Source organism: Arvicanthis niloticus, chromosome 21 (genome assembly GCF_011762505.2).
Source record: "Arvicanthis niloticus isolate mArvNil1 chromosome 21, mArvNil1.pat.X, whole genome shotgun sequence".
Classification (NCBI taxonomy): Eukaryota; Metazoa; Chordata; class Mammalia; order Rodentia; family Muridae; genus Arvicanthis; species Arvicanthis niloticus.
In genome coordinates this window covers 23328067-23348151 of record NC_047678.1, presented here as the reverse complement: position 1 = coordinate 23348151, position 20085 = coordinate 23328067, and the positions used below count along the sequence as shown (strand labels likewise).

Genomic DNA, 20085 nt, shown 5'->3' with positions numbered 1-20085 from the left:
TGAGCATGTGAGGAAAGGTTGTCTCTCATTTCTGTGACTCCAGACCTGGAGGGGTTGGCAGAACTCTGTGTGTGTGTGTGTGGGGGGGGGTGTTTTCACCCATCAGCACAGTTTCTAAGGGAGCCCAGAGTTTTCATTCAAACTCAGCACATATGGTTCTTTATGGAACTGTGTTTAGATTTAGAATAAACAAATATTCTTTGAATTCCAGCATATCCAGGCACCGGGGGAAACCTGAGGTATAAGGGCTGCTTCTAGCCACCCATTACTCAGAGACATAAACTGAGTGTCCTGGAGGCCTCGTATTAGGCAAAGGACAACACAGTTGAGGCTTCCACCCCAAGGCTTCTGTGCACCTGGAGGTTCCCTCCTAGGGCTGAGGTGCTCCCAAATCCACACAGCAGGGAACAGAGGTGTCCTTTGTGACACTGGGATCTACAAAGCACAGGAAATCAGATCCAGCTGGCTACCTAGCTGAGCTGGGTATGATATGAAATGTCCCAAACCCAGCTCTCCAGGACAGGCAACCACTTCTTCCGCCCAGATCCCAACCCTCCATCTCAGGTACGGAGCATCAGCAGACAGGAGGTGGCCATGTGACCTCCACAGCCCACACGCACACGTCATAGCTGCACTGTGCCTGGGCCCACCAGATCCTCCCACAGTCTTCCTCCTCCTGGCCTCTAAAGCAGCTAACAACTGGTTTACAGAGCTAGCGCTAAGGTTCCCGCCCCCTAGGGATCCCCCTCTCCTCCAGGAGAAATGCTCAGAAGCCCAGCTTGTCTCTGTAAGCCCCTGGTTATGGGACTCCTGGACCGAGGCTCTCATGGAGCCACTCCTTCCTACAGGTATCAGAGGGGTCGCTGCTCTTCAATCTGGGCTTCCCACCTTGGACCAACCTGGGTTTCAGATACGTGGGGAGGGAGACTCCTGGGCAGCAAAGAAACCCTTACTCTCCCCCTTCTTAGGCTCTGGCTGGCTGCCACGGTGACCTCCCCTCCCCCAAGAAGGGCGGTGAGCTGGGAGATGGGGGTGGGAGAATCCACCGGCTCCACTGATGCTCTCTAGAGGGGGCAGGGAAGCCAGGCAGGGCGTGTCGCCTAGGCCTTTCTCTGCCCAGTGCCAAGCTCATAGATATGAGATGCCTCTGTACCATCCCCCAAGTCACCTGCTATAGGGAGAATCTTCACTCTCACGATCCACACCCTTGAGCCCCAAAGAGGCTAATGCATCAGTGAAGGGCAGTGAGTCTAGAACCTTCTGCCCAGTCGGATGTAAGCCAGAGAAGCTGAGTGCCCTGTTCCCTTACCACTTGTACCCACTCTTTTCGAAAAGGGACAGGAGTCGTGTCCCCCATTTCCCAGCAGCAATTTGCTCCAGGGCTGGACGTGTCATTTCCCTAGGTTCCAGGCAAGGTCCGCAGGGAGCCCCTCGGGCGCAACCTTGGGGAGGGGGCAACCAGCTCCCAGCCCCACCTCGTTCTTCCAAGAGAGGCTCCTGTCCCTTCGCCCACACCCTCGCCGGCACCCAGACACCTGCACAGTGCTCTGCAGCCTGTGCCGCAGTGCGAGCTAGTCAGCGAGCCCGCGAGCCCGGCGCCTAGAACCGGCGAGCCAGCCGCCGCCCTCGGTCCTCCCGGACGCACCTGCACCGGGTACCCGTACCCAGATCCCACACTCATCCTCATCCCCTGACTCCAGAGCTGCCTTCTTCCTTTCCCCCTTGGTCCTCCCCAGCCCGGCCCCGCCCGAGCCAGCCCCATCTCCCCATCTGCATCCCTCTCCTACGCCGGGGCGTGGAAGGGCCTTGGCGAGCCGGGGCTGGGAGGGTCCCTAGTGGGGTGGCTGAATGGGCGGCGTGGGGAAAAAGACTCGGCTCTGAGCCGAGAGAATAAGCCGAGAACTCACCGCTCTGCTCCCCTAGGAACACCAACTTGAATTTTCGCAGCGGGTTCCCAAAATCTCCCCCTGCGGACATGGTGCTGGCAGCTGGGGCCGGGCGAGGAGGAGGAGGAGGAAGCGGCGAAGGAGCAGGGAGGGGAGAGGAGGAGGGCGAGGGGAGGCGGCGAGCGGTGCGGGAGCCGGAGGGGGAAGGGCTGACTGCGCGCGCCCCTGACTCCCCAGCTGCGGCCGGGCCCCGGCCTGCGGCTGCGTGTCCGACGGCGGCGACGGCGGAAAGGGAGGAGGCGGGTGCGCGGCGCAGCCCTGGGTGGCGCTGGCTGCACGGGCGACAGGCGCGCTGTGGACGCCCGAAGCTCGGCGCGGGCAGCGAGGCACGGGCGGAGCGGGGCGCAGGGACCGAGCTGGGCGGAGGAGCGCTCTCCGAGCAGCGCCACGCGCCCCCTCCCGCCCGCCTTCTCCGCCCGCGCCTGCGCTCTGCGCTCTCCCCAGCCTCTGATGTCATGCGGGGCCCGTGGGTTTGCGGGGCTTAGGGGGCGTGCGCCATCCAGCCCCCACCCCCGGCAGCCCGCCCGGGAGAGCCACCTCCCCTTGCGCCTACGAGAGGTGCCCCCTTTGGTGCGGCTTGCTCTGTCCCACTCCTTCTGTCTTCCCACCACCCACCTAGAAAAAAAAAAAAAGACACGACGCAGGGTCAGGGGGACATTTGCTTCTGGTCGTTGACACCTAGATGCGGGTTCCTTCCTCAGTCTCAGACCCAGATGGTCGGACAGGGCGGGAAGGTAGGAAAGGACCAGTGTGTGGTGTGGTGGTGAGTAGGAAGATGTGCAGATACCTGGCGCAGTCGCGGGGTATGGCTCCTCTGTGGCCCCTGGTGGCCTCTAGTTTACCCTCCTATCTAGGCTCAGACTCTTCAAGGGGAGGGGTCTGTGGTTGTCTCTTGCAGAGCTGGCCAGTGGGAGAGAAGGCGCCCTTACAGGATGTGATTACTAGGGGTTGAATACTGCTCCGTGGGAGAGAAGGCCTGGTGGAAGCCAGCTCCACTAACCCAAAGACAGTGCCCTGCCTCTTTTGACCCTGAGGCCACCAGCCCAACCATACTCCTGTGCCCTGCTAGTTAGGTTTATTTGGGTAATGAGCTAAGAGGGTGACCTCTGTGCTTGCAGGGCACACACAATGGAGTGAGAGCAAAGAGTAGACGCCAGACTAGGGTTAAATGCACTCCCCAAACAGTAATCTAAAGCATCCAGTTAACTGAGGCTTTACAAAGCCCCTCCCATCTTCCTCTCCTGCCACTTGTGGCTGGTCTTGACCTTCTCTGGCCATTCAGGGAATGTTAGGGAACGTTTGGAATGTGTACACAAAGAGAGCCAGGAGTGAAATGCACCTCTATGCCTACAGATTTCCCAGGGGAATTTGTGAATTTACACAGAATGTATCCACTAGAGTCTCCCACCGCCCGTTAAACCCTCGCAGAAAACTCCATGGAAGCAGCAGCTGAGGTTCCACTTCACCTAGAGCTTGGGAAATAGTTGCCGAATGCTTGAATTAATGTCCAAAACTACTCTCAAATCAGAGTAATTGTTCTATTCTTGTGGTCCTCTTCGGCTTGGAGTTCTTGGAGTCGAAGGTCATCCCTCTGAGATAAAAGCATGCTGTGTTTGGTACCAGACTAAGGATAACTCTCAGACTCCACCCCACTTTTGCCCTGAGTTTGCTGCTGCCTCATGATCAAGCATTGGCTGAAGAAAGTTCTGGCAGGTGTGTCCAACCCACGATCCACAGGCCACATGCCTTCCAGGACAGCTATGAACTCAACCCAACACAGTATTGTAATCTTTTGTAGAACATTGAGATACTGGATGGGTTTTATTTTATTTTTTTTTTTTTTGCAAGTTTTTGTTTGTTATTGTTGGTTCCATTGCCTGGTTCCACAGTATGAAGTTTGTAGATTGCAGTGTTGTGTCTCAATAGCTAGAGGTTGGCCACACCCACAATGAAGAAACTACTTGAGTCTAAGCTACACCCATTCCTGCTTGTGAGTAAAATGTCAGTGGAGGTCAAGGCATCCAAAGGGATCACACCCTGCACCGGGCATCTCCTCATTGGTACTGGTTCAGTCTTCGGTTGGCTCCTGCAGTCTGGGCAGAACTACACAGTGTGGTCTTCATGCTGTGTGAATCCTAACCTCAGAATGCATCTGCTCTTTTCCAAGCCTCTCTCCTACCCTTGCTATTCCTCTGTCTCTTAGGGGAAGGGATTATCCGTATTCTGTCCTGCGATATCAGGCAGTTCTCGTGTGATAGACAAAAGAGCCATCAGAAGCCTGGATTTGGTAGCCCCACTAGAAAGAGTTTCTTCAGCATAACATCTTTCTGCCCTATCTGATGAGTGCATTCTCTGGATGAGGAACATGGAAAGACATCGCATCACAGTGAACACACACCTACTTTCTAATATTTCTTTTATTCTCCTCCCCCCTTTCCTCCTTTCCCAAGGCAGAAAACCCAAACTCTGGCTTTTCTTTGAGTTGTAGCCTGTTTAGATGTACCTTTCAACACTTCCATTTCTCTTGAGTCTTTTGAATTCATATTTCAAACTCTGTCTCCTGACTTGCGCTTTCCTTCTTTCTGCACTCCCAAGATTCCTGTTGACTCACAGAGCAGTCTTTGGTTCCCGTGTCTGCTTAGTATTCCACTGTCTGCCCCAATTTTGAAACCATTTTCAGTAAAAATGTGTCCAGTTTTTAAAGCTTGAAATAGTTTTAGACTACATAGAGGTTTCAAAAAATAGTACAGGAAGTTTCTGTGTCTCTTCATCCAACAGCCCCACGATAACATCTTACATAACCACAGTACCTTAGCAGAGTCAGGAAATTAACCTTGGGAAAAAGCACCCAGCCTTCTTTCTGCTTTGCAAATGGTGCAGATAGGAATGTTCTCTACCTGTCTCCTGGTGCACCTTCGAAAAGGTTTCAGAGCTCTGCATAGAGGAAATACATCGTGGGCTAGAACCTGATGTATGTTATCTTTACACTGTCAGAGAAAACAGCTACCATGACACCCATGTTTCTTCATGTTCTTCAAGAAGGTCTTGACTATTTGCCCTTGGCCATTTACATAAAAAACATACTACAAATTTCATTTTATTTGGAAGTCATTGTGGGTTCACAAGAAGTTGCAAAAAAAAAAAAAAAAAGTCAGACCCATGGGAACTTTATCTAACCTCCCCCCCATCCACTTCCACCATGGTAGTATCTTACAAGTTCATTGTCACAGCCTGTATGTAGACAAGCACCATGGAGACCCTCCTGTTCCTGCTTTCTTCACACCTATGGCTCCTGCCTTCCTTACTCTCAATCAATGAACTATTGTGTTTTCTCAGATTCATCATCTCAAGAATCTGAGCGAAATTATATGTATGTAACATGGGGCGGGGGCTGGGTTTTCTTTCCCGATTAAGGTAACTCCATGGAGAGATTCTGAGTTCCTGTCTGTGTCGGTGTCTACTCCATTACTGCTGGGAGGTAGGCCATGGTGTGGACCACAGTGGTTCATTTCTTCCCTCACCCCCACAGATGCCTGCATTCTTTGCATTCTTTGGATAAACCTTACTCGATTATAATAAGTTATTCTTTTATATACGTAAAACTTGACATTCTAAAATTTTGGCACTTTTTTTTTTTTTTTTTTTTTTTTTTTTTTTTTTTTTTTTACGATTGTGAGTGATGTTGTCCCACAATTTTCTTCTCTTGTAATATCATCATTTGTTTGGATAACAGAGTCATGCTGGCCCCAGAAAATGAACCAAGAAGTACAAGGGCATCATCCATTTCTGGCAAGAGTTTATGTAAAATTGGTATTGTTTCTTGAAAGTTGAGTGGAAGGTCTGGAGAGATGACTTAATGTTTAAGAGTGTTTCCTGTGCTTTGGGAAAAGCAGAGTTCCGTTCTGAACATCCACACCAGGCAGTCATGACCAACTCTAGGGGCCTCTGACTCCCTCTTCTGGTCTCCATAGGCACTCACAGGTATACACTCAGACACACGTAAATGATTTTTTAAATTTTATGAACTTATTATTATTATTGGGTTTTTCCAGACAGTTTTTTTGTGAGTAGCCCTGGCTGTCCTCTGTAGACTAGGCAGGCCTCAGATTCAGAGTTCCATCTGGTTTTGCCTCCTTAGTGCTGGGATTAAAAGTGTGAGCTACCATGTTCAACTAAAATAATTTGTTAGTGAAAAAATATATAATTGGATGGAATTAACTAACGAAGCCATTAATTCTTGTTTTTCTTTATGGGGAAATTTAAAAATATCAACTCAGTTTCTTCAGTAAATATTAGGTTCTGTTTTCTTGAGGCATCACCAACAGGGTCTTTAAAGGAATATTTCTACTTAAGCAACACAATTCGTGTGTGAGAGAGATTATTTGCAATGTTGCCTTATTAATCTTTTAATTCTTTAAACTGTCTAGTGATATGTCTCCTATTCCAGACACTGACAGTTTATAAGATGTCTTCTTCCCTGTCCCCCAACATTCTGTCTAGAGATTTAGTGTCTGCCGGGCGGTGGTGGTGCACACCTTTAGTCCCAGCACTTGGGAGGCAGAGGCAGGCGGATTTCTGAATTCCAGGCCAGCCTGGTCTACAGAGTGAGTTCCAGAACAGCCAAGGCTATACAGAGAAACTCTGTCTCGAAAAACAAACAAACAAACAAAACAAAACAAAACAAAACAAAACAAAAATCCCAGCACTTGGGAGGCAGAGGCAGGTGGATTTCTGAGTTCGAGGCCAGCCTGGTCTACAGAGTGAGTTCCAGGACAGCCAGGGCTACACAGAGAAACCCTGTCTCAAAAAACCGAGAGAGAGAGAGAGAGAGAGAGAGAGAGAGAGAGAGAGAGAGAGAGAGAGAGAGAGAGAGAGAGATATTTCGTGTTTGCCTTGATCATCTTAAACAATGCACTTCTGATGTATTGATATTATTTGTTGGTTTCTCTTGTGTGAGTCTTGTGTGGACAACCACAGCTGCTCTGAGCTCATGAGTGCTGTGGTGCTGTCATATACAGAAGACACTTTTTAGCCTCTGGACCTTATTGTCTTTCTCCTTCCTCTGCCATGATGTTTCCTAAGCCTTGGGGGAAGTGGGCCAAGCACATCATTTTGAAGCTATAATCTTTGTGGTGGTTTGAGTGAGCACTGTCCCCCACAGGCTCACACAGTTGGTCTCTGTCCCTGGTTAGTGGAGCTGTTTGGGAGACGATGGCCTATTTGGATGTATGTCAGATGACGCAGGCTTTCAGAGTTTATAACCTTGTCCCATCTCTACTTGGGTTTTTCTGCTCTGCTTGTGGTTGAAGATGTGGTCTTCTCCACAGATGAGGCCATCAGCTGCCATGTCTCCTCCGTCATTGTGGACTCTTCCTCTGGAACTGAAAGCCAAAATTAGCTCTTTCTTTTCTAAGTCATGTCTGGTTATGGTGTTTTATCACTGCAACAAGGAAATAACTAATATGCACTTCCATTTCTCTTCCCTACAGGCTCAAGACCATGAAAGATGCACTCATTCCAACATTAAAGGTCTTCACAGTCTTTAATAATTTCAGTAGATAAAAAGTTCAAAGTCTTTTAACCATCAGCTCCTATAAAATAATAATGATAATAATGTTACAGACTGCCAACGTATAATGGCACTGAGTAAATATAGTTTAAAATGGAAGAACCAGGGCATAGCAGGGTACAATCACACCAAAGCAAAACTAAAACCCAACAGGATGAATAGCAAATCCTGCAGCTTCCTGTCCAGCATCTGGGGCTTATAACATAATCAACTGGGCACCAAATGGCTCCCATAGCTTCACTCCTTGGATTCTGCCACCTATAGAATACACAGATTCTCTCCTAGGCCACCTCCACTCTATGCCTGCAGATCTCCTTGACAGCCGTCCCTTAGTTCGGACACCTCTGACATCAGGGGGCCTCCATAACAGCTGGGCTTCACTTTCACAGGTTCATACAATGGCCTCTTAGTACCTCTATTCAGAGTCTCCAGCCTTGCTATACACTGCTGGGCCTCAGCTATTCATCTAGAGTCTCTATGCTGAACTCAGCCTCCATGTTGTCAGATTCTGCTACTTGCTTAGGATAGATCCTGGTACTCCTGAACCACAGTCACATTGGTTTCTGTGCACTGGCCTTGGGGAGACATTTTTCTAGGCAGTTGCGTTCAAGGAGCATGAGACTCTTTGACGTTGGGGTTTCTTGCTTTCAATGAATTTGGATCTTCACGAGGTGGAGCTTCTTCCTATGTGTGAGGGTTTTTTTTGTTTGTTTGTTTTGCCTTTGGGACACTTTTCTTGGAATTGTGAGCTAAAATAAAGACCGTTTTGGTTAGATTTTTATTGCTGTAATAACGACATCACCAAAAGCAACTTAAGGAGAACAGGATTTATTTCACCTTGCAGTTTACAGTTTCTCATTGAGGGAAGTCGGGGCATGAATATGGAGGCACAAACTGAAGCTCCTTATGGTTTGCTGAACCTAGATTGTTTTGTTGTTGTTCTACTTTGTTTTGTTTTGCTGTGCCTTTTTTTTTTTTTTTTTTTTTTAATTCAGGACCACCTGCCCAGTGGTGGTACTGCCCACAATGGGTTGGGCCTTCCCACATCAGTCAATCAAGAAAATGCCCACACAGACTTGCCTACAGGTCAACATGATGGAAGAATTTCCTTTGCTGGGACCCCTCTTCCCCATGACCCATCTTGGCTCAAGGTGACAAAAAACTAGCCAATACAAACCCTTTACCACTTATGTTGGTTTTATCAGAGCATTTTATCACAGTAACAGGAAAATAAAATAGGATGTAGTTATGCCATTAATTTACAATAGAGCTGGGTTCACCTATCAGCCTGTATCCCACCCTGGGTTCATTTGATAACCAGGTTTCACGTGACGTTTTCATACAGTAAAGCTATTTATTATACTAATTCCTACAGATTTTGAGTTAGATACCCACTATTACAGTATCACAAAGAACAGTCCTGGGAGTCCCTTCTCTAGCTCACAACTATGAATATGTCCCTTCTCTGCAGACTCAGGTAGCTACTGACCTGCTTTCTGCTCCTACGGCTTTGTCCTTCCCAGAATGTCATACAGATGGGAGCATTCAATACATAGCCTTTGGGATCTATTAGTTAAGCTGTGTCCATTTTGTGGAATTACTAAATTGTTTCTTTTTATTGTAGGCAGAAATTCATTATTTACATATGCTATTGTTTATTGTTCCAATTTGGGGAAATTATAAATAAAACTGTCGTCAATATACACGTACAGATCTTGGCATTAACATATACCTTCAGGCCACTAGTATGAGTGTCCAGGAGTTAGATTCCTCTGTCATATGGCTAATTTTGAAGAAGCTTCTGGACTGTTTTCCTAACAGTGTGTTTTCCACACCGATATGGAATATCAACATCACAACTTAAACACCAAAACAGTATAAGATATTTTCTTCTTAAAACACAACTTTATAATTTTTATGGACTATAATTTGCTCTAACTGTCGCATTATGTAACATTGTATCCTTGTGCCACTGGGTTTTCTATAATTATGCATAAGCACTTTGTGTTTCTAGTCAGTGCTAATGGATTGACTCAGCATGAATTTATTTATATATTTATACATCAGTATAATAGTGTAATATTATATTCAGATAATATAGGTACAGTGGGACCCATATAAGTTGTAATTACTAATGAAATTATTTTCCTAGTTTAGAAAGTAACAGATTAGGGACTGTGGAAATGGCTTAATGACTAATAAAGCTTGCTGTGTGGCCAAGCTTGAGAAGCCACATAAAAAGCCAGGTGTGCTGACATGAGCCTGGAAATCCTTCACTGTGGTGCTGGAGAGACAGGAGGCTCACTAGGGTTTGTTTTCAGCCAGCCTGGCTCCAGGTTCAGTGAGAGACCCTGCCTCAAAAGATCAAGATGGAGAGTGACAGTGGGACACCTGACCTAGTTCTCTGGCTTCTAATGATGCACACAGAAACATGTAACTGCAGAGATGTGCATACAACACACATGCTCTCACACAGACCATACACAGTAGTTAATTAATTAAAGAGAGAATGAGTGTGCAAAGCTTTAAGTATAAAATAAGAGTGTGAATGAGAATCTAGGGGGGCAAGAGTACTATGTCCAGAACAAAAGAAAAAGAAATCAGGGCAGGGGAGATGGCTCGGTCTGTAAGATGCTGGCTGAAAAAGCATGAGGACCTAGGTTTGTTTGATCCTAACACCCACATAAAAGATGGGCATGGTGCTATGAATGCCTGTAAACCCAGCTTGGAGGGGGTGGAGATAAGTAGATCCCTGGTGATTGCTGGCCAAATTGTCGAGCTTCAGGTTCAGTGAGAGACCTGTTTTAAAAGTAGAATGGAAGTCGATCACAGAAGACATCCAATGTTGACCTCTGTTCTACACACACACACACACACACACACACACACACACAAACTAAAAGAAGAAACTAGAGGAAGTTATGTACAAATATTATAATAAGAGGGACTAAAACTTGTTACCGCATACAACAACAAAAACAACATTCTTGTCTAAAAATTGAGAAATAACAAATGAGATCCGGGCACTGGTGGCACACGCCTTTAATCCCAGCACTCAGGAGGCAGAGACAGGCAGATCTCTGAGTTCAAGGCCAGCCTGGTCAACAGAGTGAGTTCCAGGACAGCCAGGGCTACACAGAGAATCCCTGTCTTGAAAAACTACAATCATACAAACAAACAGAACCAAATGAGATAAGAATTGTAGACATTTTTAACTAATGCTGAACTTGCTAAGAATCTCATTACAGGTCAATAAGAAGTAATGAAATTATCATCCTGAAACCAGAACTAAATATATAATACATTTCCCAAGATTTAAGTTGTAATTTTGACCAAATAAGGTGACTCGATTCCGTCACCAAAAATGACATTTTAAATGGAGAAATGGCAAAAATAAATTTGTATTTGAGTTATGGAAATTATATTTAAAATACGAAGACAAGAAAGATCTTTACAAAATTAATCTTCAGTTAAGGCACCTGATAATGAATTTTCTGTAGAGTAGATTTTCTTCTTTATAATATCAGAAATAATTGATCTAATGTTAAAAAAATTACAGGTACTGTGTAAAGTTTAACTCATGTAGCATAAGAGATAATGTCCTATGATATTTTGATATGATATCTTTGAGGATTTCCAAATTAGTTTGTAAAATATTGTTCATTTGTGGCCTAAATGTCTGAACTGAATCTGAAATAAGAATATTTTGAATATTTTATATATGTCAAAACAATCTCAGCTAGATATAAATAAAGTTAGGCTTGATCACACCAGAAAGTGTTGGCAATTTTAATAACCCAGGCTAATGAGAAGTTCAAAAGAACTGTTGGCCAGCTATTCAACAAAGTTAAAAATGTCAGTGGGATTTTTTCTCGTTCCTGGTATTGCATTCTTGTGTGAAGTATCTATTTTGGAAAATGGCAAAGAAAGAGGGAAAATTATTTATGATCTGGCAAAATAAGAACAAACATTTATTTTGCAGCTTTTCATAATACAAACCAAAAATAATTTTTGAAAATGAATCAACATGCACATTTTAATTATAATCATTGCTATTACATACATTGGTTACAAAGTATGAGATATTTGTGAAGAATGCCTTACTTTGATAAGTTCAGAGTTATTTTAAAGTAATATATTACCCCTTTAATGGGATATTAATGCTAAGTTGACACAGTTTAGTGATTACTTAGACCAACATGAGTTTTAAACCAGTGTATTACTTATTTTTCTTGTTGCTATGACCAGAAAAACAACTTGAGAGAAAATTCATTTTTTTTTTTTTTTTTTTTGGTTTATGGTTTGAGGGTATGAGTCTACCATGACAGGAAAAGCATGAATCCACCTGTGAATTTTCCCCTCCTAGCTTGTCAGTGAACAGAAAACAGTGAAGGGAAAATGCCAGTGCTCAACTGATCTCTTCTTTCCCCTCTTCCCCCTCCCCCTCCTCCAACAATTCCTCCTGCAATTCCTCCTCTTCTTCCTCCTCTTTCTCCTCTTCCTCCTATGCATCCCCCTCTTCCTTCTCTTCTTCCTCCTCCTCTTCTTTCTCATTCTCCTCCTCCTCTTCTTCCTTCTCTTCCTTCTCCTCCTCCTGTATTTCTGTTTAGTCATTGTAGGACCCTGATTTGTGAGCTGCCCACATTCAGGCTTGGCCACCCCCTCTTCAATGTTCTCTAGAAAAGTTCCCATAGACACAACCAGAAGTGTGTCTCAATACTTCAGGTATCTAGTAATCCAATTGTGCTGACTATCTAAGTTAACCATCAGAAGTACGCCTTTTGGCAACTTGATATTCAAACACTTCACTTTAGACCACAACTGTAGGCTTAGATTTAAAAAAAAAAAAAAAAGATTTATTTATTTATTTCGTGAGTACACTGTTGTTGTCTTCAGACACACCAGAAGAGGGCATCAGATCTCCATTACAGATGGTTGTGAGCCACCATGTGGTTGCTAGGAATTGAACTCAGGACCTCTGGGAGAGCAGTCAGTGCTCTTAACCACTGAGCCATCTCTCCAGCCCCAGATTTTTTTTTTTAAAACTTACTTTTAATAAGGGTTCTCAAACACTTTGACCCCCCCCAGGCAAATAAGACAAGGGGGTGTGGATCTGTTTAGAAGTGTTCTCTAAGGTGATTCCAGTCTGCATTTGTCAGGATACCAGCAGTCCAGTTCCGTAGTGTCAGGATATCAAAAGTGAATCAGCAGCAGTGACAAGAATGAATCCAGCAGAAAGAGCCAGGCTTCCATAGAATCAGCATGAGTCAGCGGGTGAGAATGACCAGGACCAGCCTGGATGCCAGGAGAAGTTCTCTGCTGTGCCTCTCTCAACAAAGTGAAGATGAACGAAGACGAAGATGCAAGACCAATGAAGCATTGCAAAGCTAGCTAGGTAAGGGCACTGTCACTGTCATTGAGTCATATTTATACTCTCTCCAAATATCATGTGTCCTCCCACCGGTCTTGCCTCAGCAAAACACCATGTGAGTCTGCATCACTTGATGTATCCAGAAACTTCCACTTCAATCTTTGCAGTGTATAGATGATTTATACTAATCAGGCCTGTTGTTGTTGTTACAAACATGTACAGGAATTTTAATCCAGCAACACAACATGGCTGCTCTGGCAAGGGATCATATCCAAGGACATTCTAGCTTTATATGATCTGGCTGGAAGACAGACCTTAGTACACACCTTTAATCCTGCACAATGAAGGTTAGTTTGTAGAAGGGAGCAGCCATGTTTGAAAGTAACATTTAATTGAGGGGCAGACAAAGTGATGAATCAGAGAAAGATTTGACAGAATGAGTCAGAGATAGGATACATCCAGCTCACACAAGAAAAGCACAGGAAAGAGAGGCTATTTAAGGGCAGCAAGAGAGAAAGGTGCTATGGTTTATGGTGGGTGATGTTTGTGTGTGGTAGTTTTAGTAAGACTCTTTTACAAAGACAGGTGGCAGAGAGAACAAGCTAGATAGGTGAGATAGAACTAGCCAGAGCATGAGAAAGAGCCAGAAGATTAGACCATGTTGCCAAAGTGTTAGCCAAGCAGAGAAATTCAGTGAGAAGCCAAGAGAAGCTGGACTGAATTAGTCAGCTTGGAAAATTAAGTTGTAGAAACGCTAGAAGCTTCCAGGTCTAGGCCTGGGGATGGTTACAACAGAGAAAGAAATGCTCTGAGTTATTAATTCTAGAAGGAATCTAGTCCTTAATATTGGGGCTATTAAGGCTGGGGATACAGCTCAGTGGTAGTGCCTGCCTAGCATACAGTGTGACCCTGGGTTCAGTTGTAAACATTTTAACACCACTACTACCAATACTGACACCACCACAATACCATCACCACATACACACACAGACACACACACACTCACACACACACCTTAAGGCTGTAGAAACTACAGTTATAGTGCTAGCTTTATTTTTGTATATTTATTACGGAAAAAGATTATGCACAAGGGAACATTTTATAAAATCTCTGGTTCATCAGCATATTAATGCCAGAAATCTGAATTTGTTCTCTAATCACTCCGACAAAGAGTCCTTGGTTGTGTTCCCTCTTGTCTTGATGTGATTGATCACAGAGTTTATAAACTAAGTATCCGAGGAATAAAAAAGCATAATAGCATGTGTTTGGGGGTCAGGAGGCAGGATATGAGTGTGGCGCAGTGTGGCTCAGTGGTAAAGACACAAGGTTTGACCTCAATACTGAAAAACAAAGTAATAGTAAACTTTTCTCCTTAAGAGGTTTTTTTTTTTTTTTTGTTTTTGTTTTTTTGGTTTTTTTGGTAAGAATTTATAGCAGTCTCACTTTAAAATAAAAATGACATCTCTTTTATGATAATTAAGGAACTGTGACCCATGCAGCCGGAGGAGTCCAGCTTGTGCTCAGCTCGGTTGTTCCTGTTTACAGTGCCCAGGACCGGACCCAGGGAATGAGGCTGCTCATTTTAGATAGGTCTTCCCACACCAGTTAATCCAACACAATTGCTTGCTGGCACAGAGGCTAAATTATCCTGCCAAGCTGTACCCAGAGGCTTGTCTCCTAGGTGATGCCAGATCCTGTCAAGATGCAAACCATCACACCTTTCTGCCAAGACTCCCACCCCGACCCACTAAGCCCGGGCAGATTATCAGCCCAAAGAAGTGGTAACATTCCTGGATTCAGATGAACACCAGAGTGGTTTGGAGTTTCCTAACTCACAGTCCTCACAGCGGAGGTGATGGACATGTTCTTTCCTCTGCCTTCCTCGTATGTGTGCAGCCAGGGCTGGGGCGGGGGAGCAGCCATCTTGGCAACCCCACAGAAAGCTGAAAAAAAAAAACTGGGGGCTTTAAGCTCAGAGATGTAAGTAAGAGTATTAAATGAGGGTTTTTTTTTTTTTTTTAAATTCATGGATAAAGGATTAGACATTTTTTTTTTTTTTAGACCCTAACAAAACCGTTTTTAGGAATGAGTACTTTGCAAGTATAAAATTAAGCCATATAAGAATAATAATAATTAAGCCTTCATCTAATAAGTAAATACTGTGCTTCATTGAGGTGAGACAAACAGATGAAGATGTGTGGGGCTAAAAATCTAATGATTGCAATGTTTTCACTTCCAAATGAGTTTCGAGCAGTACAGGCTAGTGTGTTATTATAAATTATAAGTTATGCCTTGTGTTACAACTTAATTGTTTTCTCCCTATGACAGCAGACTGAGAAACCAAGGAAGAAATGTCACCTTTCTCTTAGATTTCAGTCAGAAAAAAAAAAAATCAGACTTTTGGCTCGAGGCCATGTCTAGGGAAAATGAAGTTCAGAGCAGGCACTCCCTTGGAGCACAGGCATAGCAGCCTCTCCATAGGAGAGACAAATTGGTACAAATTCCACAGCGGAGAATGCTTGCCAGTCAGGACATTTTAACATGAAAACCTTTCTTTCCTAAGTCTGAAGCCTATTATTAATATAATAGAACCCCAAGTGCTGACTATAATCTGAGATCCATCAATACGCCTAATTAAATAAACCGGTAGAAAATATTAAGCATGAATTTGACTTCAAAGACGATTCTTTGTTTAATTCCTGGCCTTATGGGGCAATTATTATAGTGTCCAACTGAGGCATATGCATGGCATTGTAACGTTTTGTATTGGGAAGTTCAGCACACACAAGTACAAGAAGAATGCACATCTGAATGAATTACGGCACAATGTACCCACCATGAGTTCAGGAAATTAAACATTGCTACAATCAACACTCCTCCCCCCTCCCAGCCACTAAAGTTTCTTCCTCTGAATTTAACCTCTCTCTCTCTCTCTCTCTCTCTCTCTCTCTCTCTCTCTCTCTTTTTCAATTTGTCTGCTTTTAGAATCGTTATTTCTGTGTTCTGTGTTTCAGTCTTCACGCAACAAAACACTTGCAAGACTTACCTGTGATGCGGTGTGTTTATGCATTGACTACATCATAACTACTGTGATTATAAGGGCCCAGCCCATTGTGGGTGGGGCTGCCCCTAGGCTGGTGGTCCTGGGTTCTATAAGAGAGCAGGCTGAGCAAGCCATGGGAGCAAGCCGGTAAGCAGCACCCCTCCATGGCCTCTGCATCAGCTTCTGCCTCCAGTTCCTGCTCTGACTTCCCTCCAGTGATGAATCTCAATGAGACTCAAGATGAAAATCAACCCTTTCCTCCCCAGGTTGCTCTTTGTCCCAGTGTTTTATCACAGCAATGGAAACTAACAATAGGTTCAACTGACCAATCCTTTTATGGCTAGTGCTACTTTCCTCTGTGTAGGAAAGTATTTCTGAGGTCTTAGATTTTCTATCCAACAAATAAAAAGCTGAATGAGGACCTTCTTCCCATTCTTCAGACAACTGTAGACCCAGACAAGCAGTCAAGATACAGCCGTGTGAGTCCTTCAGACACTGTGATTACAAAACCGTCGAAGAGACACAAGGCTCTGTGCGAGGCTCCCTCACCTTTGATGGATTATCATGTAGCTGGACAAACAAAAGAAAACAAAAGGGAAGATTTTAATAAGATCCTAAAAGAAGAATGTGGGTATTTGGGCTAGTCCATCTGCATATCCATGTAGAAGAATTAGGTGCCACAGACAGACACTGGTGGATCGTGTATGCGAACCTGAAATATTCTTCTTGGGTGTCTCTTGGCTGCTCTTAAGGAAGACAAAGCAGGTAAGAGACCAAAGAAAGCTCCCTCCCATAGGTAGAAGGGCAGTCAGTTGTGACCCCAACGCCACCTATTTCTCCAGTCCTTGTCTCATTACAACCTCAAAGCCTTAAGATGCTAGCACAAACACTAGCGCTTTCCCTCTACATCCAGTGCTACGGGAGGCTAAAGGTGCATCTGGGCGCCAACTCCAGACCTGCCTCAAGATCCCTACGTTCAAGCCTGCAGGAGGCCCTGAACGAGACAGATCTGAAGGCTAGATAATCTGTTAACTATCTTAGGGTTTGCTGACTCTCTCGGTGACAATGTTAATCAAATAAGCATCCCCTAGGTCAGCAGTTCTCAACCTTCCTGATGCTGTGACCCTTTTATACAGTTCCTCATGTTGTGGTGACCTCTGACCATAAAATTCTTTCTTTTCTTTCTTTCTTTCTTTCTTTCTTTCTTTCTTTCTTTCTTTCTTTCTTTCTTTCTTTCTTTTGGTTTGTTTTCAGAGCTGAGGACCAAACCCAGGGCATTGAGCTTGCTCGGTAAGCTCTCTGCCACTGAGCTAAATCCCCAACCCCCATAAGATTATTTTTGTTGCTACTTCAACTTCATAACCGTAACTTTGCTGTTGTTATGAATCATAATGTAAATTTTTTGGAGATCAAGGTTGGCTAAAGGGGTCATAACCCTCAAGTTGAGAGTCATGGTCCTAGGTGATCAGTCAAGTATGTATATTATATATTTTCACATTATATATAATATATAATATTTTATATTATATATTTTATATTACATATTTTATAGTATATATTTTATATTATATATTTATATATGTATGTATAAATAAATCATGATTCATTAGGAGATAACAGAGGATGACATGGAATGATGGTCAGTGGCTGATTGTTTGCCTCACATCTGCAAGGCCTTATGTTCAATCCCAAACACTGGGAAAAATGATAGTAATGGGATCTGGAGTCTCTACATATGTAGATATGTACTACATACTCCTAATGTCCAGGGTATATTAAAAAGAACTAGACTAGCAAATAAAAAGGGAAATGTGGACAAAGTCCAGAAATCAAAGCAGCCAAGGTATGAGATGACCCAGATGTCTACCTGAGCAGACAGAGAGTTGAGGGTAGCTATTATAAATAGTTCAAAGACCGTATAGCCTTTGAATACAATCTGAATTGGTAAACAGGGACTCAGCAGAGATTACGGAAGTGATAAAAAAAAAGAAACAGTATTTTTAGACCTGAGAAACATAAAACGAAAATGAACATATGTGTGGGTGGTTTCAGGAGTATATTTACAGGGTGCCGAAGAAATCGAGACAAGCTTGAAGACAACTCAGTGACAGGGTAATCTGAGGATCGGCAAGAAAAAAAGGTGAAAGAGGATGACGACCAAGAATCTTCCGGATTCTCAGGTCATCCACAGTGAAAGAGTCTAAAATGGGAATTGCAAAACCATTTATGATATAACAGCTCAGTGGATACTAAGCGTGCTTTGCTCTCCCCAGGGAGAGTCCGTTCTAGTTGGCGGGGGCACTTCTTCCAGCAAGACTGAGCCTCTCCACAGCCCGGGGATTCAAGTACATGAGCCCATGTGCGACACCATAGGAACACATATATTTATCCAAACAAGTTGACAGAACACTGTGAATGTGTGGATATGACTGCACGCCACGGAAACCTCAATAGATCTCTTTTTGGAAACACCGAAGTTTCAAGAGACTTCTGCCTTGTTAGTGAGATGCTGAGCCGTTCAACTTTGGAAAGAATTAATCTCTTATAGCCTGTGAGCTATCAATTTTTTTTTTCCATTTCTGGACATGTCTCCAACAGAAATGAAAACTCACACAAAAAATGACTCATAAGTCTTCACAGTAATTCTATTCATCATAATGAAAAAATGGCAGGACATCTAAATTAACAAATACGGAATACGTGGCATATTCGACCAAGAGAGCGCCACGGAACAATACAAAAGAATGAATGAACAGCCACAGCTACAAGCAATGGATCTCAAAAACATCAGGATGGATTGCATGATACCATTTGCATGACGCTTTCGAATAAGTTAGGTTAAGTCATAGTGAGAGAAAGCTCCTTGCTGGGGTGGGGGGGGGATGGGTGGGGGGGCAGGGTGGGAAAATGGGCATAGAAGGCACTCAACCCAATATCAACATAGTTTCTGAGGGTTACACTGTTCTACACTTAAATGGCAATGGTGGCTGTGTTTTCATATACGTTTATCAAAACGCACTGAACAATAAGCAGATCTGAAATGAGTTTAGTCGTACATTGCCAGGAAAGTGTTTTAAAAATATGTTCTCATCTTGTTTATAAAGTTTTGGCCTAATCACTTAAGGCTGGAATGCTAATGTACAGAAGTCAAGGGAGGGAGACTTAAGGCAGGAGGTGAAGAATCCAGTTTCCCCTGCATCAGGATGCAGGTGTCTGGAGTCTCCTTCAAGCTCTGCTGCACAAGGAATTGATCAGCCAATGGGGGGGGGGGCGGGGGCAACAGTATATGTGCTTTCCTGGCTACTTCTGCCTTTGCTTCCAAGGAGCAAGAGCTTTGTTAGTCCTGTTTACCCTGCTCCTAGGCCTGGAGCTCAATCCTTTTCAGAATGCCTTAGAAGGTGACAGGGGCACCAGGACCTTTTCTGAGGATGGGCAAGTGCCTGTGATTATGAGAGATTTCTTTCAGAGGCAAGTTCCTGAGACCCAAGGGACACACTGGTAAATACTGGAGACCTAGAAGATGTAAGTGGAAGGTGACTGAGTGCCCTGCAGCCACTGAATACTTTAGTCTGTAAAATCCTGGCGAGGCGGACAACACTTGGATGGGAGGGGCCCCACGATGAAGCCCAGTGACCACCTTGCCTATGTCAGCTCGCAGGGCCTGGGAGCGCCCGCAGGGGTGAGAGTGCTTGGGTGGGGAGTCTGGAGTGTTAGAGGGTAGTTGTGGATTTGAGGGGTGTCCTTCGCATCGAGCAGCAGCCTGGCCTCAGGAACACTCTCTCTGCAAACTGCACACAATGATCCCTGCAGAGGCGCTGCCTCATTGCGGCCCTGGTGAGCAGCGCCGCCTAGCGGACTACGACTGCAGTGTCCGGGAGCGCGGGTCAGGCTGCAAGAATAAGGCTTGGACAATGCTCTACAGGAAGTCAGAGCAGTTGCACTCCAGCTCCCCGGTCTTTAAAGAGCGGTTTTTAAAGAGCGTGGTAATTGCATCTCACTAGAAGCGCGAAGGGCTTGGCGTTTTTTGGTCTTTCAACACACTCCCAACTTCTGTAGCTGTTCTGGAATTCCATTTGCCTCTTCCCAGTATGGGCCCAGGGGAGAGTCATTTTGACTACTCCACTCCCAGTGCCCACCTCCATTTCTCTTCTGTAGG

At 44.6% G+C, this 20085-nt stretch overlaps 1 protein-coding gene and 1 long non-coding RNA gene across 5 annotated transcripts in view; one reads left to right on the top strand and one right to left on the bottom strand.

Moving 5' to 3' along the window:
- Positions 1-2346, bottom strand: part of Rab6b (RAB6B, member RAS oncogene family) — a 68768-nt gene extending 66422 nt beyond the window's left edge. The window contains exon 1 of the mRNA XM_034484029.2: positions 1908-2346. Coding sequence (XP_034339920.1) covers positions 1908-1977 — 70 coding nt within the window. The 5' untranslated portion in view covers positions 1978-2346. The remainder of the gene's footprint in view (positions 1-1907) is intronic.
- LOC143435434 (uncharacterized) lies at positions 560-18802 on the top strand. 4 transcript variants are annotated; one of them, XR_013105741.1, is made up of 4 exons: positions 560-848; positions 7436-12240; positions 12675-12910; positions 15901-18802. It is a non-coding gene; the product is annotated as an uncharacterized LOC143435434 (long non-coding RNA). The 4 variants fall into 4 exon arrangements; XR_013105740.1 differs by having other exon boundaries at positions 7436-12910; positions 15901-16694; positions 17982-18802; XR_013105738.1 differs by having other exon boundaries at positions 7436-12910.
- The last annotated feature ends 1283 nt before the right edge of the window (positions 18803-20085 follow it).